Source organism: Hippopotamus amphibius, chromosome 3 (assembly GCF_030028045.1).
Source record: "Hippopotamus amphibius kiboko isolate mHipAmp2 chromosome 3, mHipAmp2.hap2, whole genome shotgun sequence".
Taxonomy (NCBI): domain Eukaryota; kingdom Metazoa; phylum Chordata; class Mammalia; order Artiodactyla; family Hippopotamidae; genus Hippopotamus; species Hippopotamus amphibius.
This window is the reverse complement of record NC_080188.1, coordinates 141,949,896-141,976,893: the sequence shown is the minus strand read 5'-3', so window position 1 is coordinate 141,976,893 and position 26,998 is coordinate 141,949,896. Positions and strand designations below refer to the sequence as shown.

The 26,998-nt window shown below is 38.7% G+C and overlaps 1 protein-coding gene across 2 annotated transcripts; it reads right to left on the bottom strand.

Annotated features, from left to right (window-relative positions):
- Positions 1-855: 855 nt before the first annotated feature.
- On the bottom strand, positions 856-26,957 carry LOC130849455 (flavin-containing monooxygenase 3). Of its 2 annotated transcripts, none has more exons than XM_057728348.1 (9): positions 26,874-26,957; positions 25,780-25,994; positions 11,341-11,529; positions 10,104-10,266; positions 9,710-9,852; positions 8,745-8,944; positions 5,258-5,613; positions 3,480-3,552; positions 856-2,777 (listed from the first exon to the last, which is right to left on the bottom strand). In XM_057728348.1, exons 2-9 carry the CDS (start codon positions 25,909-25,911, stop codon positions 2,435-2,437), a joined length of 1,599 nt encoding a protein of 532 aa, XP_057584331.1. In that variant the 5' UTR covers positions 25,912-25,994; positions 26,874-26,957; the 3' UTR covers positions 856-2,434. The 2 variants fall into 2 exon arrangements, with proteins under 2 accessions (XP_057584331.1, XP_057584330.1); XM_057728347.1 differs by having other exon boundaries at positions 25,780-25,917.
- Between the last annotated feature and the right edge of the window lie 41 nt (positions 26,958-26,998).

Below are 26,998 nucleotides of genomic sequence, written 5' to 3'. Positions count from 1 at the left end.
ACTTCTTGGAAGACTGTTTGGGTTAGCATGTGGGACACCATCCCAGAAGATCCAAGAGTCTTTCAAAGTGAATACTCCTGGCTCCAATCATTTCTGCTGAAGGAAAAGGAAAAAGGAAGAAGGAAGGAGAAGAAGGAAGATGAAGTTGGAGAACAAAAGAAAGAAGCAAGAATAGTGACAGAAGAAAGAAGAGGAAGATAAAGAGGAAGAAGAAAGGAAGGAAAAGAGGAAGTGAAGAAGATTGGTAGGTAAACACCCTGAAGATTGATTCTGGCTTCAGTATTTGGCTAAAACTACTACTTGGCTTCAGAAGCTGGAAACCTCTGAATGGCTAAATTGCCAAAATCCGTTTCAAGGTCCTTCCCTGCATCATGGAAACTGGGCGTGGCCAATAATCCCAAGATCCTGCAGGTCAGCTTGGTACCTAATCAGTATAGCTATGGCAGTTGTACAAAAAAACATTTTATTTTTAATATCTGACTATGCACTTTTAAGAACTGGTAAGAATTTCTAGATGAAACTGGGAGTGAAAAAAATCTTTTGTTCTGCATATGTTCAAATTGTGTAAGTTGGCTGAAATACACACACACACACACACACACACATTTAGTCTTATCAGAGTAAAATATGCAGAATTAAATGATTGAGAATCATTACTATTATGTACCAAGGTAATTAAGGCATTGGTAATAGTTCGGTTTAGTATGTGAATAGATGGATATTAATAGGACTATTAAGAGAGTGTGTTGGCTACAACAGTTTAGGAAGAATATTATATCATTCATGAGCCAATTAATGTTTACAAAAACTTAAAGAATCATAACAGAAGAATAACAGAAACTATATCATGTCAATTTTAATCTTCAATTTTTTTGCATACTACCATTTATAACATCAAACAAAATAAATTTTATGTGATGTATTTAATTTGTTTACTTGATTCCATTTAGGCCACAAGGTTTCAAGAAAAGTTCTGTTTCACTTGGGAACATTTGGGAACATTTCACATCTTGTAAGAAGACCTTAAAAGCAGAATATTATTTTGCTACCTTAAACAACTAGGAAAGGGGAACAATTTAAAATTGTGTACAACACCCATAACAAATCTTAGGTCCAAAGATTAAAATATCAAGAGAATTTAAAAAAAAAAAAAAGGAAGAAAATGTTAGAGAAAAGTGTGGTCTCCTCCTCCTCTTGTTGCTCTAATGGCTTCAGTTAAAAATGAAGATATGTGTGTGTCCTTGGTCTCTGATTAAAGAAGCCGTCCTGCCTGGCCTATGCTGACTTCCGAGCCTAGCAGGACTTGTCATGTAGTCATTAGGAACTGTTGAAGGTTTAACAGGTTCCAGGAGTTTGTACTGAGTATTTCATCTAAAGAAGCATAATAGAGAAAGGAATAATGAATAAGAAAGATAAAATGGTATTTCCCCCCAGATTTGTGACTGTCCTTTCATAACCAAGTATAACACAAGATCTTTTTTAATAATAAAGTTTGTTTGGAAAAAAAAAAAAGGAAATGAAGCTGTAGTAAGAAATACGGAGTTTAACAACACACAGAGCCTACCAGTGACTGATGATGCCGACAGATTATTTTATCTGCTCCTAATGTCAAACTTTTGACTATCAGAATTTAATTGTAACATGTAATAATACTTCAACAACTACAATTTTAGATTTATCCTGGCACCCGATTCTATAAGGGTATATAATTCTATATGATCTATATCAGGTTTTATTAGGCTTCGGTCACAGCTTTGGGTAAATATTTAATTTTTTAAAGACGTCCCATTCAGTTAAAAGGTGTATTTGATGTTCTATTCATTATTGCTATTATTTTTGTTGTTATTTTGCTGCTACATGTTGGAAAGTTTGTTTCCTTATTGAGAATGTAAATAAAATGAGTTACTTCTTGCTAACTTTCATTATAAATGAGATCTCCATGCTATATTTTTTGACCTGGGAATAGGAGGAATTGCCTGGAGGACACGGCAGAAAACAAAAATAGAATATAATAGCCAAATTCTCTCCTGTAGTAGGCTGAGACCATCATATTGTAACTACTCTGCTTAATTTGCTTTTTGTTTCAATTTGAAATACATATTTCAAACATTGTTTAAGGAGAAAAGGAATCATGTCAAATGTTTCAGGAGATGTTTAGGTTACAGACAAAGAGCATATATCTGATTATGAAATGTTATGGAAATGTTACGGAATTATGAAATGTTAGTGGAAACCAGAGAGAAACGATTAATGTTCTTTAGATCATGACAAGATTCTTAAAGGGGCTTATTTAAAAGCCTAGAAATAGTACTGTCTTACTGACTAATGCCTGCTGAATAGGAAAGTAAGAGGTGTGAAATTCTTAATTTTAAAATAGCAAAGTTTCTTCCCAGGTATTGTTAGTAACTTTCAGAATCCTAGATGGAATGATGATTTAGAACAACACAAGGAAAGCAGCAATTGACAGAACAGAAATAAGAACGGGCCTGAACCAATTGCAAAATAAGCAAGGCTTCTGAGGACTCCCAACAACTCTTGTCGTCGTGGGTTTCAATAACCGGTCCCACTGGGTCAGGATGGCATTTCTGGCTCCTGGCCACTTCCCAGGGCCCACCAACCTAAACTGGTATGGGGTACAAGGGCCAAAGTAAATCTCCAAGGCCAACTGTGGATCTGTGAGAAACAGCCACGGGATGCTGGGCTTTGCCCCAATGAAGGAGGCAAGTTCATCCATGTAAACGATATAATCCATCTGTATGGTATTGCTTTTGCCAAACCTAGAAGCAGGAGAGGAAACAAGACTGTGGTCATCCAAGCTTTGCGTAGAAAAAAGAACAGGGAAAATGCCTCACATTTTGTTATCCGTGGGAATCAACATCGGTCCTTTGTGCTGGAAAGGGGACTATTGCTCATTATCGTGTGGTGTGTAGTTTTTACTGAAAGACTTTCACACTGATCTCATTTGGATATTCCTCTGCTGCAAGGCGGCTAAGAAAGGCATTGTTATTTTACAAGTAGGTAAATTGTCTCTTGCTCAAGTGAAGTTACTAATTCCTGGCCACTGAGCTAATTAGTGACAGAGGTAGGACCAGAGCGCAGTTCTCCTGGCTAGTTCTCATTTAGCTGAGCCGTTTTATTACAGCCATCTGTTGGAAGGCATCCTTTACATCTTGGAGAATTTATGGGCTAGAAAACTGAAGTCTAAATCCATGTGTTCCCAAACTCCTCTGATTTCTCATTTTTCTGGGTCTTCTTTCTATATTTCAGGGGCTATGGAGGGGTAAAACAGGACTTAGTGGGGTATCAGGTGCAAAATAGATCCTCACTATAAAATATTTGTCAGATGGCTGAATTTAGGTCATAGCTATCACCCTAATGACCTCACTCAGGATCATTTATTACTAAAACAGTTCCAAGTATTCACAAATTCTGGTTTTCCTTTGAAAATTCTAGATCCCCTTTACAATAGATGCTCTTACCATTTGAGCTTTTCCCCTATTTTTTCATCAATATCATTCATCATATCCTTGACAGAAGGCAAAGTACAAGTTCCTAAAAAAAGGGAAAAGCATGATAATAGTTAAATAAGTCTGACACAGGAACAGCCTGTAATGTTTCCTTTTTAATAATGAGTTATGAATCACATTAGTATTTCCAAATTTTTGTCACTGTCCAGCAAAATAAAATTTTGAAACAAACATACAGGTCATTCTCAGTCTTCTCGGTGATGATATTTGTCACAATAATTAAAAGCCATTACTCAAATAATCTTTTATCTTTGTGTCTTTGCTCTTAAACCAGTCTTATTATCTGAATGGCCCACCACTGCATTCAAACCTTAGTGTGAATCTGATCCCAGTATCCAGGGTTGGATGATGTGGCCTGCCTTCTTTGCTTGGCCCCAATCAAGTTTGTTGTTTCCTTTTTCTTTTTAAAATACAGGGACTTAGTATTCCTTAGAGACTGACTGTCTACTGCACCAAGTGCTTTCTGCTTCCAGTGATCCACTGCTTATCTTTATCTGACCCATGGCAGCGAAGAAAACAGAGCAGGAAAGCCACTTCCTCTTTAGCAATGATAATTTTTTTCATGACTGTAGATATTTAAAGTTGGCTGGATATTGGCTTTGACACATCTTCTTTTATTAATCTTTCAGGAAGTGTCATTCTAGGACTTCCCTGGTGGTGCAGTGGATAAGCATCCGCCTGCCAATGCAGGCGACACATGTTCGAGCCCTGGTCCGGGAAGATCCCACATGCTGCAGAGCAAGTAAACCCGTGCACCACAACTACTGAGCCTGCCTTCTAGAGCCTGCAAGCCACAACTACTGAGCCTGCGTGCTGCAACTACTGAAGCCCACACACCTAGAGCCAGTGCTCCACAACAAGAGAAACCACTGCAATGAGAAGCCCACGCACCGTCACAAAGAGTATCCCCTGCTTGCCACAACTAGAGAAAAGCCTGCACAGCAACGAAGACCCAAAGCAGCCAAAAATAACTAACTAAATAAATAATAACAAAAAAAGAAATGTCATTCTAATGAGATTTTTTAAAATTAATTTCTTTATTTTATTATTTATTTGTTGGCTGCATTGGGTCTTCATTGCTGTGCACAGGCTTGCTCTAGTTGTGGCAAGCAGGGGCTACTCTTCATTGCAGTGTGTGGGCTTCTTATTGCCATGGCTTCTCTTGTTGTGGAGCACAGGATCTAGACGCGCGGGCTTCAGTAGTTGAGGCATGTGGGCTCAATAGTTGTGGCTTGAGGGCTCTAGAGTTGCAGGCACAGTAGTTGTGGCGCAAGGGCTTAGTTGCTCCATGGCATGTGTGATCTTCCCAGACCAGGGCTCAAACCCGTGTCTCCTGGATTGGCAGGCAGATTCTTAACCACCGTGCTACTGGAGAAGCCCCTCTATTGAGTTTTGAAATCTTAATTTTATAAAGTTGTTATGCATTTAAAATGAGAAGCTCTGGCATTCTCAAGTTTAATGAAAGGTCTTGGGTAATTGACAGTTCTAAGGAGTTATAAATCACAAAATGCTCCTTGAATAATATCTTGTACTATTGTTTATGACAATCCAATGTGATATATTATTAATTGCTTATAAAATATAATACTAAAATACAAAATTATAGATTCTGGAAACGGGCTGGGACCTAGGATTTGCCCCTTGTTATTAGGATTATTGTTTTCACAAAGACTCAGAGGCATTCTCATTGCTTCCATCTTCTCCATCAATGAGCTTCTTTGTCTGCTTACCCTTTATTACTTGTACTGCCCAGCGAGACTGCAGGTCAGTTGTGGGGATGACAGCTCCAAGGGACTGGATGAGGCCAATCACTGCCAAGGTTGGCTTCTCCAGTGGAGGTGGGAAGATGCCTTTAAACAAGGTGACTTCATTGTCTCTGCTCTTAATGATGGAATCATCAAGGAAGGGGTAGGCATAACTATAGCCTGTTGCAAAGATGACACAGTCAATGCCCTCAAACACTGTCCCGTCCTCAAAAATGGCCGAAGTCTCTGTAAACTCCTTCACATTTGGCTTAATGGTCACAGCGCCACATAGGATGCGAGCCGGGAGCTCGTCGTTGAACACGGGCTCCTTCCTCAGGGTGCTGTATGGAAAACAGAGACAGTCATTAGAACAGTAACATTTCCTCTTTATTTTATTGGTCTATAATAATTAATAGCTGTTAATAGTTAATTAATAAGGAAGGAGAAAACTACTCAAGATTTTTTAATGTGCCCTGGAGTGTCACCAATATGGTTGAAGAACAAAACTGATGTAAGGCAACATTGTGGTGTAAGAGAAGTTGTTTTTTGCTGATCCTTTCTCTATTTCCTGTGATCTTTCTCTTCTCGTCCACAGAGCTCTCTCCAAATCCCAGAATAAGCACGCAGGCCCTTTCCCCTGTTAAAAGCCTACATCAGGAAAAAGTCTTAAGGTCAGAGTACCTGGGTCTTTAAATTTTTTTCTTTGCTACTTATCAACTGTGAACCTTGACTAAGTTAAGTTTTCTTAATTTCTCTTGCCTCACCTTTCTCATCTGGAGTGACAATAGCAGTTATACTTACCTCGGGTCATTGGGAGACTTAAGTAATACAAAGAATTTGGCATAGTTTGCAGCACATAGATAGTGTTTGAAATATTAGCCATTATTCTTAATATAATATACTCCAAAGTGGTCATTGTGATGTAAAGAAGATCACATAAGAGGAGGGAAGCCTGCAGCCCGGTTTTATCATAGAGGGTGAAGTGTGAGCCCCATGCAGACAAAGGCACAAGTCAGGTGAGGGAGGGAGTGTCTAGGAATCTAAATAAGGCCGGGAGAAGGAAAAGGCCACTGCAGATCTGGACAGAGAGATCTGTTTATTATTTTCTATTCAGTATTATCTCTAGCGAGTTGCACATGAATCTGAACTTAGGGGTGAACTGAAGGAAAAGACTTTGTTCTTATAGGATGGTGGGAACTGTGAGAGACAGAGAGCCATAGGTAGACTCCACTGGGGAGGAAACTAAGCCAGACAATGAGATTGGTTGGAATGCTGGTTGGAAAAAAGCTGGATTCAACTCCTTGAATTACCTGCCATTTATATATATATATTTTAAGCTCTTTATTGAAATATAATTGCTTTACACTCTTGTACCAGTTTTTGAGGTACACCAAAGTCAATCAGCTGTATTTATACACATATCCCCATATTCCCTCCTTCCTGCAACTCCCTCCCCGCCCTCCCCGCCTGCCATTTATCTTAAACCCACCACCACATTGAAACTTCTTTTGTCAAGGCCACCAGGATCTTCAAGCTGCCAGATCCAGTGGTCCACTCTTACTCCTCATTTTACTCAACTTATTAGCAACATTTGATACACTTGAAGGTTTCCTCCTCCTTGAAACACTGTCTTCATTTTGCTTTCAGCTCATCACTCACTCTTGATTCCTTTCTACCTACCTCGCCATTCTTTTTCAGGGTCTCCTGTTGAATTCTTCTCTTCTTGACCTCTAAACAATGACATGCCCCAGGTCTCAGCCCTCAGAGCTTTTGTCTTCTCCCTCGACATTCATTCTTCAAGAGATGTCATTTAGTTTTCATTTCTCTAAGTACTATCTTTATTCCAACCAGTCCACATTTTGAACTTGTGGTTTGAATCTCTCCTGTCATGTATATCCCACTGCTGCTCAGCATTCTTTGTGAGAATGTCGAATAGGCATTTCAGCTTTGATACATTTAAAACTAAATTTCTGCTCCTCCCATGCTCTTCCACATCTCAGTAGATGTCACCTCCATCTTTGCCCCCTTGCTCAGATCAAAAGTCTGGAAGACATCCTTGACCTTATTCTTGCATCTGTTATTCAATCTAACAGAAAGTCCTGTTTGGGTTTACCTTCAAACTGTATCCAAAATCTGACCACTGCTGAACACAAACTGCTGACAATCTTAGTTCAAACCTCCTTCCCCCTCTTATCTGGGTTTTTGACAACTGCCTCTTAACCAGTCTTTCCACTTCCTTCCTTGACCTACCCAATACACTGAGTGATGACCGTAACAGCCAAAGTGATCTCTTCAAATTAACTTAGATCTTGTCTCCAGTTTGCTCAGATGCTTGCTATGGCTTCCCACTGCGTTCAGAGTAAAGGCTAAAGTCCTTACAATGGCCTACAAGACCCAACGTCAACCAGCTATTTTGATGTCTCTCATTTCACTTCCTTCTACTCTCCCCAACCCTCTTCTCCAGGAAGAGAAGCTCATTGTAGTTTGTTGAACATGCCAGTCATACCCTTGAAGAGGTGATGTTGTAGCTGTTCCCGCTGTCTGGAATCTCTTCTCCAGATATCCTCATGGCTCATTTTCTCATCTCCTTTGGGGATTTGGTTAGAAGTTTTCTCAGTGAAAGCTCCCCTTTGGAGTGTTTAAAATTGTCCTGATGGCACTCCCTGCTACCCTTGCCTGCTCTGTTTTTTCTCCTTGATACACGTCACCATATGTATTGTCTGTTTCCCACTACTAGAATGTAAGCTCCATGAGGACAGGGATTTTATGTGTTTGTTCACTGCTGTATCCACAGGGCTTAACACAGGTCCTGGCACACAATAAACGCTTAATAAACTTTTGTTGGATTGGTGAATTAACTTTGATGTAAACAGGGTATAACTGAAGATGCAAACACGGTGGCCATGGTTCAGTGGGGGGGCTCCATTAAGGGGCGGTGATGAGAGCGAAGCACAGGGACAGTCCTGCTTTGCTTAACTTAACTTTGCTGTTAAGAAAGAGGCATTAGAGCAAGGTGGCTAAGAGTGAGGGGCTCTGTAGTCAGCAGATGTGGACTTGCTTCTAACGTCCTGGCTGTGCAGCTTTGGTAAAGTTGACTACATTGAACCACAGTTTTCTCACCTCTGAAATGAGCATTATAATAGAGCCATCCTCATAGTTGTGAGGATAAAGTGAGATAATGCATGTCAGAGACTTAATAAGACTCTGAAGTGTTACGGGCTTAAAACATATGGACTATTATTATCATAACTCCAGGGACTAATTCCTGAGGTATTATATAACTTTCCAGCTGTGCAAATCTGCAAAATAGGATAATGAAATACGAGAACACCCCTAATTTTTGCAATTCTTTATCCTCTGAAATGTGAGAGGTGATTACTTCGGTGTGTTTAGGGGTTACAACACACACTAGGGCTGTTGACACTGAAATAAAAGTTAGCAGGCATATCCTGTTTAACTCTGCTTTCTTTACCCATTTGAAGGCATCAAGCCGTAGTTCTCGTGCTTGAATCTTGCATTCATTTGCTTCATATACCACCAGTCAGAGATGACTGTCGGTAAGTTGTTCTTGAGGAAGGTTTCAAAGCGAGTGAGTGACATCATGTCCCATGGATAGCCATCATCCCAGACCCGGCTCATCACCCAGGAGCCACTTCTGGAGCTGATGATGACCTGAAAAAAGCGCCAGTTCAACCATTAAGGTGGTGACCGTTTGTAGTGGATATTGTGATATGTCCCTTAGATCTACCTTTAGGAAGGGAGTTACTATACCAGTGGCTGGGGGTGTGGCCAGAAGGCAACCCTCAGTTGTCAGGCCTCTTGGGGAGTTACTCTGATAAGTTTTATTCTTTTTGGATTCCCTGCATTCAGTGACTGGTTGATGGAAGGATATAAAGGCCCAGCCTCTCACTTCAACTAGGGACAATTCAAAAGGACTGTCCTAGCTTCAGACTAAGTAAAGGAAAACTTCTTTCCCTTCCCTCAGAGGTATTCATCCAGAGAGCACTCCCAAATAAACTTCCTACACTATAATCTACATTTTGGGATCAACACCCTCTCATACCGTTCCAGGTAAATTTTCGTATTTTAATCAAATCTCTGGTGTTGGTGACTGATAACTGAATTCTAGTCATATTTCTTCTAGTGCTTATCTGATGATCCCAAAATGATCCCACTAGTTTTGGAGGAATTTATTGGACACACATTAGACACTACATGTCCCAAAGAAGAGAATGTCAACATCACTCTTTGCTGATGTTCTGCCTTTGCCACGTTAAGCTATTCGAAATCTCACGTTACCAAGGGAAACTGAACTATATGAAATAACTACTTAGTCTTCCTATCAAGCATCCTGCTCCTCTCCCGTTTCGTATCACACCTTTCAAATGGTGTGTCTGTCCCTTTAAACATAGTTCCCTGAGCATCTGGAAGGCACACCTGTTCAGCTGTGTGGCTGAGTTCGGAGGCAATATCACAGCCTGAATTCCCCAGGCCAATCACCAGGACTCGCTTCCCCTTGAATATTCCTGGTTCTTTGTAGTCCCGGCTGTGGAAGCATTTGCCTTTAAAGAGTTTTAGTCCTGAGTGAAAAGTGAGAAACATATGAATCATTTTGATTTTCATTTAAAAAACTGCTGTAACAGATCTTGTGGGTGAATACAGTTGCAGTAATATGGAATTTTAACACTGCAGATATATTAGATAGAATAGAAGCATATTTTAATTTAATGTGTACTTTTATAAACTATATTTTTATATATATGAGAAAGACATTATCAAGGGTACTCATTCATGCCAGACTGGTACATGGCAGCCTAAATTTTTGCCTTACCTGGAAAGGACTCTTTTGGTAGATTGGGGTACACATGATGTCCGGAACAAATCATTACAGCATCAAAGACAGCTGATTCTTTTTTACCATCCTTTTCAGTGGTAACATCCCATTGGCCAGTGACTGCGAAATCAGGACGTTTATTTACACTGGATACAAATGTCTAAGAGAAACACAGAAAGATAGCCTTCTTTTTTTCTATGCTAACAGGTAGATTTGGCACCAACTTGGTCAAAAAGGATGAAAGAAAGACTTAATAGTGGGTTAGGAAAAATACTTAATTCATTATGAAGGTACATATTACAAATTCAAAATTCCTTCAGAATAATTCAAAACATTAAATGGTCTATATGCTTTTTATCACTGCATGTTTCCTTGTACGACCAGAATTTTCTGCAGTACAAGAGTGATTCCTTTTGGAGCTATGACAGTGAATTGAATCATAGTTTATAAGAGGCACGTAGCACATGTAGTAAATAATCTGGTGGCCAATAATTTTTGTAAGTAACAACTATTTCCTAATGTGTTTCATTAGCTACTTTATTTTTAATATTATCGTCTTAAAATGAAAGATGCTGTCTATATTCAGAGCATAAATTCTTCTCAAATTTTAGTGTGCATAAGGATTATCTGAAAAACCTTAGGAATCAGGATGGGGCCTGTGCTCCCGGAAGTGCGCTATGAAGGAGGAAAGGTTCCCACACCTCGGGAAGGCTTCTCACCAGCCAAGAAATTAGACTGGATGGAGGGGGAGTTTCGTAGCCTAAAAGCAGCCCCAGCCACAGCTTATTTTCTAATATAAACATTTAAGCTTATAATTTTCATGAAAGTTTTGCTCTCTCTGCTTCCTACAAATACTGATATGTAGAATTTAAATTATCATTCAGCTCTAAATATTTTTAAAATTTCCATTGCAATTTCTTTTTTGACCCATAAATTGTTTAGGAGGAAAGAATCTTAAATTATAAATTCATACCTATTTTACATTTATTTCTGTGCTATTGATTTCTAAGTTCATGGCATTTTGGTCTAAGAACTGTATGTGGTCAAGTTTTGTAAATTTCCTACATATTCTTGAGACGAATGTGTATTCTCTAAATCTAGGGTCAGAGAAGCCACATTGTTAAAAAACAATGACAAATAAAAAGAGATACTGAAAGGAACAAATGGAAATCTACCAATAAATATAAAATTCCTCACAATAATGCCCCAAATTAATTATTTGATAATGTCTTACCTTAAATTGTATGTATTTCAGGAGGTTCTTTTCTTTGGCAAATGCGGTGATATATTCCTGGAGTTTACTGTTGTGCATAAAGTTGGGAAAGTCATCAGGAAACGGGAAGTCTGGAAAACACGTCATCTCTTTGGAAGAGTTGGTAAAGACCGACCGATAAATGCTGGCCCTGCCTTCCTCTGCATGGTCCTGTGAAAATATTGTTTTAAATGGAAGAGAGTTTGTAAATGAGTATACTTATCATGGTCAGGGCCAGTTCCAAATAATTATCACTCATTTTCAGTCAGCCTTTACCCACGAGTAAATGCAATAAGATGAGGCATAAACTAACTTCATTTAAACAATTTGCTGATAATCAAAAGAACTTAGAATGTGGAAAAATATATCTTTTTTAACCTCTTTTCTAAGAGAACAAATTCTGAATTTCATCATGTCCTTTTAAGAAGATGTAACTGGTATAATTTTATTCCTTTGAGCCATTAAAAACAGTGATAAGTATTTTCCAGAATTCACCTGCACATGATTTCAATGTGTCAACACATGAGCATGGACAAACAAAATGTGATGTATACATACAATGGAGTATTATACAGCCTTAAAAAGAAACGAACTTCTGATACATGCTGTGATATGCATCAGCTTTGAGGGCATATTCTAAATGAAATAAGTCAGTCACAGAAAGACAAATGCTGCATGATCCCACTTATCTGAGATACCCAGAGTGATCACGTTTATAGAGACTGAAAGAGTGGTGGTGGCCTGGGCCCAGGGAGAAGGAGGAATCGAGAGTTATTGTTTAATTTCTGCAGAGTTTTACTTTGGGAAGATTAAAAATGTTCTGGAGAGGGATGGTGGTATGATTGTACAATAATGTAAATCAACTTAATGCCACAGAACTCTACACTTTAAAATGGTTAAGTGGTAAATCTTTATGGTGGTTTATTTACCACAATGAAAAGAATTTCCTTTAGCATATCTTCAGGTAGTTCTGGTGGATTAGATCATAATATTTTCTTATGTACCTAGGGCAGAGAGAACTTTGGTTATGCCTAGAATAGTGTTTTTCAAATGTTTTTGACCATACCCTATAGTTAGTAATATATTTTATTTTGCGACCCAGTGTACACACACACACACATACACACAGTGGGAACAAAAGTTTTATGAAATAAATCATTTTCAAAAGTTGAGTTGCACACATACTTTCTATCCATTCTATTTAAACATGAAGATTGATTCATTAATTTATATCACACACTAATGGGTCATAATCTCCAGTTTGAAAAACATTGGTTTAAAGGGACTTGGTTAAGTAGAAAGGGGAATAGGAGGCAGAAAAGGGGGTGATGGTGGATTACCTAAGTCCTAAGCTTATTCTTTGGGCCGAAAATTTGAAATTAACATAACCTCCTGTTAATTAGATTGAGGGGAACACTGAGGGTAAAGGGGCTTTTGTTTTTACATTTGAAATTCTGGTAAGATATCACTTCAAAGGCTCCGCCTGAAGCAACTTGGTTAGGGGCAGGTCGACACAGGAGAGTCAAGTAGCAATGATTAGGAAGAGGTAGGACTTTAGTTTAGCTCTCTTGAATCCATTCAGTTTGAACAAAACATAGGCGTTCGCACTTGCTCCCAACAGAGATGCAGAAATTATCTGAGAATCTTAGTAGGTAGTTTACCTTAGTAGTGGAAGGGAGCTTAGTGGCATTTTAAGAGGGGTGCAGAGTGGACCACTTGGGTCGGGGACTCAATGAGAAAACTGGACCTGGCAAGTACAGTCTATTCAGCAAGGAGATTCAGTGGCTCCTGAGTAAGCTAAGAGAGGACAGTCTCCAGGTTCATCAACTGCTGTTTTATCCTCTTGAAGGATAGAAACATCAAGTGACCAGAGGGGCCAGAGGACAGTCTCAAGACCTGTGTTTGAATTTAGGAAACTTTGGCTTTCCTTTTCCACAGGGTCATATAAGTTCTCTTTCTCCATAAGCCCAGATACAATTTTTGAAAGAGCTGAGGGGCAAGGATGGGACCTAAAAGACTGAGTATTGACCCAAAAGAAACCTAGAGATTAAGTTGTACCAACTGGGGGTACTCCTTGTGTCTTAGAATGCTTTTATACTTCTCTTTATGTAATTCTGGATATTTGTCTGTTGTCCTATTTATGCTAGACATAAGAGAGTGATCTGAATACTTAGTAGTCTAGCATTACTTACAGACAAAATGTTGCAAAATATCAAGAACTAGTAGGGGAAAATGGGAGAGGATCTCCCAGGACAGAGTTAGAGTTTTAGGGTTGGCTGACATGCTTCATCACTTTCCCTCAACTTATAACATGAGGCATTTGGTAGACAGAATTTTAAGAATGACCCTTAGTGCATCCTTGCACAGTCATTTGCCCTCTGAGTATGAGTGAAAACTGTAAATATCATATCACTTCCATGACTATGTTATGTGTTATCTCACCACATGATCCCTTTACAAGCAGAGTTTTCTCTGGTTGGTTGCAGAAGTCAGATATTTGAAGTATGAGGGTTCGGCTTGTTGTTCCTGGCTTTGAAGATGGAGGATGCCATATGCCAAAGAATACTGGCAACCTTTAGGAGCTGAGAGGAATCCCAGCTTACAGCCAGCAAGGAAACAAAGACCTTAATCTTACAATAGCAAGGAACTGAATTCAGTCACCACCCTGTATGAACTTGGGTACAGATTCTTCCCTTTCACCTCCAGATAAGAGCCCAGCCCAGCCAGCACCTTATTTTTGACCTCATGAAACCTTAAGCAAAGAATCTAGCTGAACTATGCTGTTCTTCTGATCTGTATAACTGAGAGCAACAAATAAGTGTTGTTTTGAGCTGCTTAAGTTTGTGGTAATTTGCTGTGCAGAAATAGAAAACTAATACAAGGCCAAAGGTAAGGTTTAGGACCAAGCCAAACTTGGGAAAAATTATCTAATGTGACAACAAAGGAGGAATTTCATACGATAAAAATGATGCAAACCTTTGAGACAGGTTTGAGGTGGTTTTGCAACTTTGTCTGCTTCAATAAATCTCCCTAGCAATGCTGAGCTGATTGGTCTTCAGTTTTTTCTTAGGTTCCCAAAAGGCCATGATTACTGAGAAAGGAGTTATAGCATCAGCTAAACACACCATTTATGATTTGCTTTTTTTTTTTCTAAAGAAAAAAAGCACAAAAATACATCATGGAAATCTTACTGTTCCTATAGGATATCTCAGAGCCTATGTTTATAGACTGATTCTTTTAAGCTGATCAGAGAGGAAGTTCATAAGAGAATGACTATAGAGTCATAAATTGCATTCTCAAATATAATTTTTTTTAGGGGGGCAAGTGGTCAACAAAGAACCAAACCTTGGTTATTTATGGAAGTAGCTTTATTTATTTATTTATTTTATAAATTTATTTATTTATTTTATTTATTTAATGGCTGCATTGGGTCTTCGTTACTGCACATGGGCTTTCTCTAGTTGCTGCGAGCGGGGGCTACTCTTCATTGTGGTGCGCAGGCTCCTTATTGCAGTGGTTTCTCTTGTTGTGGAGCACAGGCCCTAGGCACATGGGCTTCAATAGTTGCAGCACATGGGCTCAATAGTTGTGGCTCATGGGCTCTAGAGCACAGGCTCAATAGTTGTGGTGCATGGGCTTAGTTGCTCTGTGACATGTGGAATCCTCCCAGAGCAGGGCTTGAACCTGTGTCCCCTGCATTGGCAGGTGGATTCTTAACCACTGCACCACCTAGGAAGTTTCTTTTTTATTTATTTTTGATTACAAAAGTAATCCAGACTTATGATTAAGCATGAACAATTATGTAGATGCATTTAACTCTTCTTCCACTAAAATTACTGTAAAGCTATGTGAGGTATAAACCCATAAGGAAAAAAAGAAAAAAAAAGTAGAAGCAAATAAGAAATAGCAACAATATTTTGACAGTAGAACATAGATGGATGAGTGATAAATGACTTAACGGACCAAAAAAAGGTGAAAGCTAAGAATAGAGCTAATTAAATGGGAATCCAGATCAAATAATGATACTATAAGACTTTCAAGGTCTACAATCTTTTACTTCCCATATGTAATTTCTCAGGAAACTACTGAGGATGAACTCTCATATACTCTACTAAAGTGAGAGAATAAACAAAATAGTAGGAAGATAAGGTTTCCAGAAGATAGGGATACCCAGGGTAACAGCAGTGTGGCTTGCCTAGGAAAAAGAAGACAATCCAGAAGAGTATCTTTAAGAGACAGTTAAGAGAAGAATTAAGCTGGTGAAACACCCTATGTGTTTAAACATGTTAAGAGGAGAATCAAAATTCTGTGGGATATCTTCGAGGATGAACTAGAGACAGCATTTGTAATGTTAAACCAACAGAGGATGCAAGGCAATTATTAACTCCAGAGAAAACAAAAAGTTATTCAAGAAAGAAAATGTACCCTCAGAATGGAAGAAAATACTTGCAAATGAGTCAACAGATGAAAGATTAATCTCCAAAATATATAAACAGTTCATGCAGCTCAATGTCAGAAAGACAAACAATCCAATCAAAAAATGGGCTGAAGACCTAAATCGGCATTTCTCCAAAGATGATATATGGATGGCCAAGAGGCACATGAAAAGCTGCTCAACATCACTAATTATTAGAGAGATGCAAATCAAAATTACAATGAGGTATCACCTCACACCACTTAGAATGGGCATCATCAGAAAATCTACAAACAATAAATGCTGGAGAGGGTGTGGAGAAAAGGGAACGCTCTTGCCCTGTTGGTAGGAATGTAAATTGATACAGCCACTATGGAGAACAGTATGGAATTTTCTTGAAAAACTAAAAATAGAGTTACCATATGACCCAGTGACCCCACTACTGGGCATATACCCAGAGAATACCATAATTCAAAAAGACACATGCACTCCAATGTTCACTGCAGCACTATTTACAATAGCCAAGATGTGGAAGCAACCTAAATGTCCATCCACAGATGAATGGATAAAGAAGATGTGGTATATATATACAATGGAATATTACTCAGCTGTAAAAAGGAATGAAATTGGGACATTCTTAGAGACATGGATGAACCTAAAGACTATCATACAGAGTGAAGTGAGTCAGAAAGAGAAAAACAAATATCATATATTAACACATATATGCAGAATATAGAAAAATGGTACAAATCAACCAGTTTGCAAGGCAGAAACAGAGACACACATATGGACACCAGGTGGGGAAAGCAGGGGTGGGGGGGTTGGGGTGGTATGAACTGGGAGTTTGGGATTGCCATATATACATTACTAATAAGAAAAAATTATCCAATTGTACACTTTAAATATATGCAGTTTATTGTATGTCAATTGTATCTCAATGAAAGTTCTTAAAGAAAAAAAAGAAGAAAATGTAGCAATGAATGGTATTTACATGGTTATAATAATATAAACATGAAGGTTTAAAAAGAATGGGTCTAGAGAAAAAGATGGTGGGGAAGTAGAAGGATGTGGAGGGCATCTCTCTCCACAGATGCATCAGGAATACATCAAAAGATGCAATAAATACCACAGAAAACTGGCTGAACACTAGCAGAAGAAGTTGGACACCAGAAAGGACTGCAAAGATCCCAGCATAACTGGTTAGGACAGAGGGAAAAAAAAAAAGGAGAAAGAGGAGGAGAAGAAAGAAAGGGATGGGACCTACACCCTGGGGTGGGGGGAGCTGAAACAGAGGAGAGATTGCCAAATTCAGGGAAACCCCCCTCATCTGATGGGGAAACCCCCTCTCCAACAGGGAATTTGATTGGGTCAGAAGGGAAGCATTTGGGACTGTCCAGAGAGGGTGAAGTGGCTGATCTGTGGCAGATGGTAAAGAGTGAGAAACACACAGAGGGTCTGTACCATGGCTCTGAGTGTCCCAGACTGAGATGTGAGTTCAGAGCTGTGCAGGGGTCTGGAATCTGGAAAGTGGGCACTGGAGAACTGGTTCAGGGTGAGAAACATTGTTGGCTGTAGGGAGATGGGCCATAGGACAGGAGGGAAGAAATCTGCAATGGAGAATGCCTATGCAGAAAGCTGGGCAGCCACAGTGGTGGTGTGCTACTGCTGACTCACAAAAAGGGGGAGGAGCCATTGTTGTAGCCTCTCTTTCAATGCCTGCGATGAACAAAGGGAGGTCCCCTCTGGGCCTGGCTGTTGCAATCAACAAGACATAGGAAAAGCCCCCTGGAGGGGCTAGGCTGGTGTGCCTGCAGCTGAGAGCCAGAAGAAGCCTGCAGAGGACATCTCTGGAGACATTCCTATTACACCCAAGCCCAGCGGCTTCCCACTGCAATTGGTGCCGCAACTACCAGGCCTCCCACAAGCCAAGCAGGGCACTACTGCTGACTCAAACTCAGAGGAAGGAGCCACTGTTGTAGCCTCTCTCTCCCACACACTCATGCCTAGAGACAAACAATAAAGGAAGCTCTACTGGTCGCAGAGTAATACAAAAAGCCCCAAAGTTCTGCCCTTCAGGTGCCTTGAACCAGGCACTAGTAAAGAACCATACTAAGGCCAGATTTCCTATACCCACAGTGGCTGGCAACCCTGCACATTCGGCGTCATCTCTGGGGCTCCCACCATCCAAGCAGGGTGCTACTGTTGAGTCACATGCAGGGAGAGGAGCCACTATCAAAGCCCCTCTCTCCCCATATACCTATGTCTACAGATGAACAGTAAAGGAAACGCTCACTGAGGGAGACCCAAAGAGCTCCAAGGCAGCCTCAGGACCAGACTCTGGCAGTTGGACCACACGCAGAAGCAGGGACAAAACCAAAGCCAAATGCCAGTGCCAGGGGACTAAGGAAGAGGTTCTAAAATCTTTCCATCAGACACACACTGCAGATTAAAGCCCTGGGATCAACTATGTATACCCTACGTCTTTGGAATATCTGAGTAGACAATGAATGTTCCCACAAATGAAAAAGGTCTAGCCCTGGCAGCTGTGGACTGAGGAAGCAAGCACACACAGGAATTGGGCCAGATCAGAGCCTAAGTGGACCCCATAGGACCCACAGCAGGTCCAGAGTCCAACCCAGAGGCAGAAGAGGACCTCTTGGGGAGGTGAAGGTGGCCTGAGGCTCAAGGCATGTACAAAGACACTTACAGATGAGACCCCAAGGAAACAGAATTATTATTAATTTTATTGATCTGATACATTCTATGGTCAGTACTAGCTTTTTTTTTTTTTTTTTTTTTTTTAATGATCTTAGTCCTGAGGGATCTTCACATTTTATAACATATTTTTATTTTTTTTTTACTTTTATTGTTATTTTTAGCCTTTTTATATATTTCTATTTCTAGATAGCTTTTTTATACTGCTGAGTTTATCTCCTCTATCTTCTTTTCTTCTTTATCTTTAATACATTTCTATTTTCTTTTCTTTTTCTTTTTGTATTTCCAGTCATACTACACCCTTCTGTTGCTCTGTGTCCTATCCCTTTGTATTTTATTTTATTATACTTTTAATCAATATCATTGGTCTGCTCTATTTCCTTGCTTTATTCTTCAAATGACACACTGCTTTGCTTTTGTTATTAGGTTTTGTCTTTATCTTAGTTCTAATTATAATTTGTTTGATTTCGTTTAGGGGATTTTCAGTCTACCTGGTTGTTCTCTTGCTCTTTGTTATATTTGGTTCCCATTTTCACAATTTCCCTGTTTTGGTTTGCTTGTTTGTTTTTGTTTTGAATTTTTGTTGGTTTTCTCTTCAATTGTCTGATTGCATTCTGGGGTTCTTCTGTCAGGTTGTTCTAGTGCTTTATATTCTATTGGGTTCTGTTTTTATATTTCTTGTGCATGTATATGTTTCCTTGATTCAGTATTTGTTTGTTTGACTTAATGTTTTACATTAGTCTGGGGCTTGGTTAGTCTTTTTAATCTCCTTTATTGCCAGGACGAGTGACCGCTGGAGTCTGGATTCCTCAATCAGAAGTCATGTCAGAGGCTCTGGGGAGGGAGCACTGAGTCCAGGATGCTAGACCACTAGAGAGTCCTCAGCCACAGAGAAGATTAACTACAGAGAATTCTCACAGAGGCCTGTATCAGAGTCTAAGACCTGGCTTCACCCAACTGCCTGCAACTGCCAGTGCTGGATACCTCACAACAAACTACAAACGAGACAGGAACACAAACCCACCCATCAGCACACAGACTACCTAAAGCCATATTAAGCTCACAGATACACTAAAACACACCACATGACATGGTCCTGCTCATCAGAGGGAAAAGACTCAGATCCACACACCAGAAAGAATGAACTAGACACTCCCACTAGGAAGCCTATTCGAGACACTGGACCAACCCCACCACAGCAGGCAGTGTACAGAAACAAGAAGAATTACTACTAGGCAGCATAGGGAAAGGAGACAGCAAATACTATAAATTAGACAAAATGAGAAAACAAAGAAACACCTTGAAGGAAAAGGAGCAAGATAAAAACCCACAAGCCCAAATAAATGAAGAGGATATAGGCAAATTGCCTGAATAAGAATTCAGAGTAATGATAATAAAGATGATCCCAAATCTTGATAACAAAATAGAGAAAATACAAGAAATATTTAATAAGGACCTAGAAGAACTAAAGAGCAAACAAACAGTAATGAACAACACAATAACTGAAATTAAAAATACTCTAGATGGTATAAACAGCAGAATAACTGAGGCAGAAGAATGAGTAAGTGAGTTGGAAAATAGAATGATGGAAATAACTGCCACAGAGCAGGGAAAAGAAAAAAAGAATAAAAAGAATGGAAGACAGTCTCAGAGACCTTGGTGAAAACATTAAGCACACCAACATTTGAATCATAGGCATCCCAGAAGAAAAAAAGGGTCTGAGAAAATATTTGAAGAGTTTATAGTAGAAAACTTCCCCAACATGGGAAAGGAATTAATTAAGTCCAAGAAGTTCAGAGAGTACCATACAGAAAAAGCCCAAGGAAAAACACACCAAGGCACATAATAATCAAACTAACAAAAATTAAACACAAAGAATAAAACATTAAAATCAGCAGGAGAAAAGCAACAAATAACATATAAGGGAAAACCCATAAGGATAACAGCTGACCTTTCTGCAGAAGCTCTGCAGGCCAGAAGGGAGTGGCAGGATATACTTAAAAACTTGAAAGAGAAAAACCTACAGCCAAGGATACTCTACCCAGCAAGAATCTCACTCAGATTTGACAGAGAAATCAAAATCTTTACAGACAAGCAAAAGCTAAGAGAATTTGGCACCACTGAAACAGGCTTACAGCAATTGCTAAAGGAACTTTTCTAAGCAGGAAACACAAGAGAAGGAAAAGACTTACAAAAACAAACCCAAAACAATTAAGAAAATGGTAATAGGAACATACATGTCAATAATCACCTTAAATGTAAATGGATTAAATGCTCCAACCAAAAGACACAGACTGGCTGAATGGATACAAAAACAAGACCGTTACATATGCTGTCTATGAGAAACCCATTTCAGACCAAGGGACACATATGGACTGAAAGTAAGGGGGTGAAAAAAGATATTCCACACAAATGGAAGTCCAAAGAAAGCCAGAGTAGCAATACTCACATCAGACAAATTAGACTTTAAAGTAAAGACTGTTACAGGAGACAAGGAAGCACACTACATAATGATCAAGGGATCAATCCAAGAAGAAGATATAACAATTGTAAATATCTATGCATCCAACATAGGAGCACCTCAATATATAAGGCAAATGCTAACAGCCATAAAAGGGGAAATCGACAGTAACACAATAATAGTAGAAGACTTTAACACCCCACTAACATCAATGGATAGATCATCCAAACAGAAAATAATGACACACAAACTTTAAATGACACATTAGACTGTCTTGACTTAATTGATATTTATAGGACATTCCATCCAAAAACTACAGAATACACTTTCTTCTCAAGTGCACATGGAACATTCTCCAGGAAGGATCACATCTTGGGTCAGAAATCAAGCCTCAGTAAATTCAAGAAAATTAAATCATATCAAGCATCTTCTCAGGCCACAATGCCATGAGACTAGATATCAATCACCTGAAAAAAACTGTAAAAACTACAAACACATGGAGACTAAACAATACATTATTAAGCAACCAAGAAATCACTGAAGAAATCAAAGAAGAAATCAAAAAACACCTAGAAACAAATGACAATGAAAACACAACACCCCAAAAACTATGGGACGCAGCAAAAGCAGTTCTAAGAGGGACGTTTATAGCAATACAGTCCTACCTCAAGAAACAAGAAAAATATCAAATAAACAAGCTAACCTTACACCTAAAACAATTAGAGAAAGAAGAGCAAAAAAATCCCAAAGTGAGCAGAAGGAAAGAAATCATAAAGATCAGATCAGAAATAAATGAAAAAGAAATGAAGGAAACAATAGCAAAGATCAATGAAATTAAAAGCTGGTTCTTTGAGAAGATAAACAAAATTGATAAGCCATTAGCCAAACTTATCAGGAAAAAAGGGGAGAACATGCAAATCAACAGAATTAGAAATGGAAAAGGAGAAGTAACAATGGACACCACAGAAATACAAAAGATCATGAGACACTACTACAAGCAACTATATGCCAATAAATTGGATAACCTGGAAGAAATGGATACATTCTTAGAAAAGTACAATCCTCCAAGACTGAACCAGGAAGATACAGAAAATATAAAGAGACCAATCACAAGTACTGAAATTGAGACTGTGGTTAAAAATCTCCCAACAAACAAAAGCCCAGGGCTAGATGGATTCACAGGCGAATTCTATCAAATATTTAGAGAAGACCTAACAGCTATCCTTCTCAAACTGTTCCAAAGTATAGCAGAAGGAGGAACACTCCCAAACTCATTCTACGAGGCCACCATCACCCTGATACCAAAACCAGGCAAAGATGTCACACAAAAAAAGAACATTACAGGCCAATATCACTGATGAATATAGATGCAAAAATCTCAACACTATACTAGCTAACAGAATCCAACAGCACATTAAAAAGATCACACACCATGATCAAGTGGGGTTTATCCCTGGAATGCAAGGATTCTTCAATACACGGAAATCAATCAATGTGATGCATCATATTAACAAATTGAAGGATAAAAACCATATGATAATCTCAATAGATGCAGAAAAAGCTTTTGACCAAATTTAACATCCATTTATGATAAAAGCTCTCCAGAAAATGGGCATAGAAGGAAATTACCTCAATGTAGTAAAAGCCATATATGACAAACCAACAGCCAACATCATTCTAAATGGTGAAAAACTGAAAGCATTCCCTCCAAGAACAGCAACAAGATGAGGGTGTCCACTCTCACCATTATTATTCAACATAGTTTTGGAAGTTTTAGCCACAGCTATCAGAGAAGAAAATGAAATCAAAGGAATCCAAATTAGAAAAGAAAATGTAAAATTGTCATTCTTTGCAGATGACATGATATTATACATAGAAAACTGTTGGCACTAATTGATGAATTTAGCGATGTAGCAGGATATAAAATTAATGCACAGAAATCTCTTGCATTCCTATACACTAACAAAGAAAAAGCAGAAAGAGAAATTAAGGAAACTCTCCCATTCACCATTGCAACAAAAAGAATAAAATACCTAGGAATAAACCTGCCTAAGGAGGCAAAAGTCCTGTATGCAGAAAACTAAGACACTGATGAAAGAAATCAAAGAGGACACAAACAGATGAGGGACAACCCATGTTCTTGGGCTGGAAGAATCAATATTGTGAAAATGACTATACTACCGAAAGCAATTTACAGATTCGATGCAATCCCTATCAAATTACCAATGGCATTTTTAACAGAACTAGAGCAAGAAATCTTACAATTTGTATGGAAATGCAAAAGACCTCAATAGCCAAAGCAATCTTGAGAAGAAAAGACGGAGTTCGTGGAATTAGGCTTCCTGACTTCAAACTATACTACAAGGCCACAGTGATCAAGACAGTATGGTACTGGCACAAAAATAGAAAGGAAGATCAATGGAACAGAATAGAGAACCCAAAGGTAAACCCACACATGTATGGGCACCTTATCTTTGACAAAGGAGGCAAGAATATACAATGGAAAAAAAGCCTCTTCAATAAGTGGTGCTGGGAAAATTGGACAGCAACATGTAAAAGAATGAAATTAGAACACTTCCTAACACCATACACAAAAATAAACTCAAAATGGATTAAAGAACCTAAATGTAAGGTAGACACTATAAAACTCCTAGAGGAAGACATAGGCAGAACACTCTATGACATCCATCAAAGCAAGATCCTTTTTTACCCACCTCCTAGAATCATGGAAATAAAATCAAGAATAAACAAATGGGACCTCATGAAACTTAAAAGCTTTTGCACAGCAAAAGAAACCATAAACAAGACAAGAAGGCAACCCTCAGAATGGGAGAAAATAATTGCCAATGAAGCAATTGACAAAATATTAATCTCCAAAATATGTAAGCAGCTCATGCAGCTTCATACCAAAAAAGCAAATAACCCAATCCACAAATGAGTGGAAGACCTAAATAGATTTTTCCCCAAAGAAGACATGCAGATGGCTAACAAACATATGAAAAGATGCTCAACATCACTAATCATTAGAGAAATGCTAGTCAAAGCCACAATGAGGTATCACCTCACTCCAGTAAGAATAGCCATCATCAAAACATCTAGAAACAATAAATGTTGGAAAGGGTGTGGAGAAAAAGGAACTCTCCTGTACTGTTGGTGGGAATGTAAGTTGGTACAGCCACTATGGAAAACAGTACAGAGTTTCCTTAAAAAGCTAAAAATGGAATTACCATATGACCCAGTAATCCCACTACTGGGCATATACCCAGAGACAACCATAATCCAAAAAAAACATGTATCATAATGTTCATTGCAGCACTTTTTACAATAGCCAGGACATGGGAGCAACCTAAATGCTCATCAACAGTTGAATGGATAAAGATGCAACATATATATACAATGGAATATTACTCAGCCATAAAAAGGAATGAAATTGAGCTATATGTAATGAGGTGGATAGACCTAGAGACTGTCATATAGAGTGAAGCAAGCCAGAAAGAGAAAAAAAAAAAAATACCGTGTGCTAACTCATATATATGGAATCTGAAGAAATGGTACTGATGAACCCAGTGACAGGGCAAGAGTGGAGATGCAGCTGTAGAGAATGGACTTGAGGACACGGGGCTGGGGTGGGGGGCAAAGGGGAAGCTGAGAGAGGTGAGAGAGTAGCATAGACATAGATACACTACCAAATGTAAAATAGATAGCTAGTGGGAGGTTGCTGTATAATAAAGGGAGATCAACTCGATGATGGGTGATGCTTTAGAGGGCCAGGACTGGGAGGGTGGGAGGGAGTCGCGGGAGGGAGGAGATATGGGGATATATGTATAAATACAGCTGATTCACTTTGGTGTACCTCAAAAGCTGGTACAAGAGTGTAAAACAATTATATTCCAATAAAGAGCTTAAAAAAAGAGTAATTCTCGTATCTTTATAATATTTAAAGAACTGTCACCAACACTGTCTCCTTAAATATAACCTTTTTATTGAGGTATAAAGTTTAACATTAATTTTGCATTTGAGAAGGAAATAGTGGCTTAGAAAGGGTTACTGATCTTCCTATGTTTGCATATGTATTGATGGTTTATCAGAAGGAAAAGAATAAAACAGGTTTAGGCTTAGCCAGATAGTATTCCTAAGGTTGGAGACACTGAGGGAATTGGGGGCACAGGAAAGCCCCCATACCTGGTAATATGCTTGTCAGGCAACAAAGGAAGTGATTTAACGGCAGGTTATAAGCATGTCTGCTGAGAGAGTCCTTAATATAAATGCATAGAAGTAAAAAGTCATTTATATTTGCCCCTATGGAAAGATGTCAGTGACATGAGCAAGGGAATAAATGGCATTCCTATTGAATTGAAAAAAAAAAGTAAAAAGTCATTGAAGAACTTCAAATCAGTGTGTCGTATTTTTGGTTGCTCCTGTAACTATCTCACCAATAATGTGTTTTTGGCAAGACCAAAGTCAGCATCTTAAATCTTAAAATCTGTGGTCCGAATCACTGACAGGATTTTCCAGAACCTCAACAAAAGAATGGAAAGAGCCGTTGCTTTTTTAAATGAGTAACTCATGTAATTCTGTTACACAACCCTAACCAATATTTGACTATGGATTTTATCCTCAAGTGACTCACTTATTAATGATTTATTGAGTTCCGTACACAGAGACTAAGCAGCCCACTATCTCATTTACATCTGAAGTAAGTAAGGGATTTACTTTCCAACCTGCTCCTGATGCTCTGCTTTGTAGAGCGAGTGTAACTGCCATGGCAGCTGGTTTGCTTCTCACACTTCTCACCTCACTCCCCTGTCTACCGCAGTGGTGTCGCACTCACCGAGAATTTCCACAGGCCCCCGACGTCTTCGCCCTTCTCAAAGCAGGTGGGTTCCAGCCCCTCTTCCAGGCAGCTCCTGATGGAGGCCAAGCCACTGATGCCAGCTCCGATAATGGCCACTCTCTTCACCATGGTTGCCTGTGCAAAGGCCCAGAGCACTTTTCCAGCAACAGTATTGATGACTCATTTTTGGGTTTTTTTGTATCACTCTTTGACTTAAAAAGAAATTTTATTTTTGCACCAAGAAAGCAATATTAAATGAAAATAGATCAGAACATTTCTTAGTCATCTAACTACACTTTGCTTTTCTCTTTAATTTTTAAAGAGAGTATTTTCTTCCCCCCAAAAGAAACACTTTGTTTTCAGTCAACTCTTCAAAATTAAAGGGCTGATGATCTAGCAAAATATTTATCATCTTTGCCCTTAGCCTTTTGTCATTTACTCTCTACTAGAGAGAGTGAATAGGAGAAAGAGGAAATTCACAACTAAAACACATATACACATACTTATACCCACAAACATTTATGTAATATATGAATGAAGAAACAAATATAAATACGTGTGTGTATATATATATATATATATATATATATATACACACTAATATTTATTTTTTCTTTCTACTTTGACATAAGACTTGACAAGGAATAAGGTCTGGTTATATCTGTATTTTAGTATGCCAGGTAGTCACCCTGATTCCTCCCCTAATAATGTTCTTTACCTTCTCAATTAAAAAAAAAGTCAAGTCTTTTTATCTAAAAACAACTTCTTCCCACTAGCTGCTACCCTCAACCTCCATTCTCTTCTGAAAAAAATTGTTTCCTAATCTTTTCCTATTCCTGACAATATGTTTAGATCCTACTATTACTTCTTCTGTTTTCTTTTTTGACAAAATCACAGATATGCAGAGAAGTAGGTTTGGATGACAAAAATCATAATCCTTAATTCTCAGAAAAAAAAGATCTACATGAATTATCTGTCATTCTCATTTTGGCCATATCTGGTGTAAATATAGCATGTTCCATCTCCATTTATCAATCCGCTCTCCTCCCTCTCAAATCATTACAATATCATCCTTTTTTTTGTTTTTCTACCTTTTCTTTATCTCCCTTTCTTCTGTAGGTTGAAGTCTTGTCCAAGACGTTTGGGCAATTTGGAAGAAAAAATGCTTCTCTGAACCAACACTCTAGGGGATTTATTGGAATGTGGGAGGAGCCGC

Bases quoted from the DNA above. Each gene is read 5' to 3' on its own strand.
- LOC130849455 (XM_057728348.1), bottom strand. From the start codon at position 25,911: ATGGTGAAGAGAGTGGCCATTATCGGAGCTGGCATCAGTGGCTTGGCC. The intron at 11,530-25,779 runs GTGAGTGCGACA...ATATTTTCACAG, and splicing joins GGGGCCTGTGGAAATTCTCG to GACCATGCAGAGGAAGGCAG. The intron at 3,553-5,257 runs GTAAGCAGACAA...CCCTTTTTTTAG, and splicing joins GGCAGTACAAGTAATAAAGG to GAACTTGTACTTTGCCTTCT.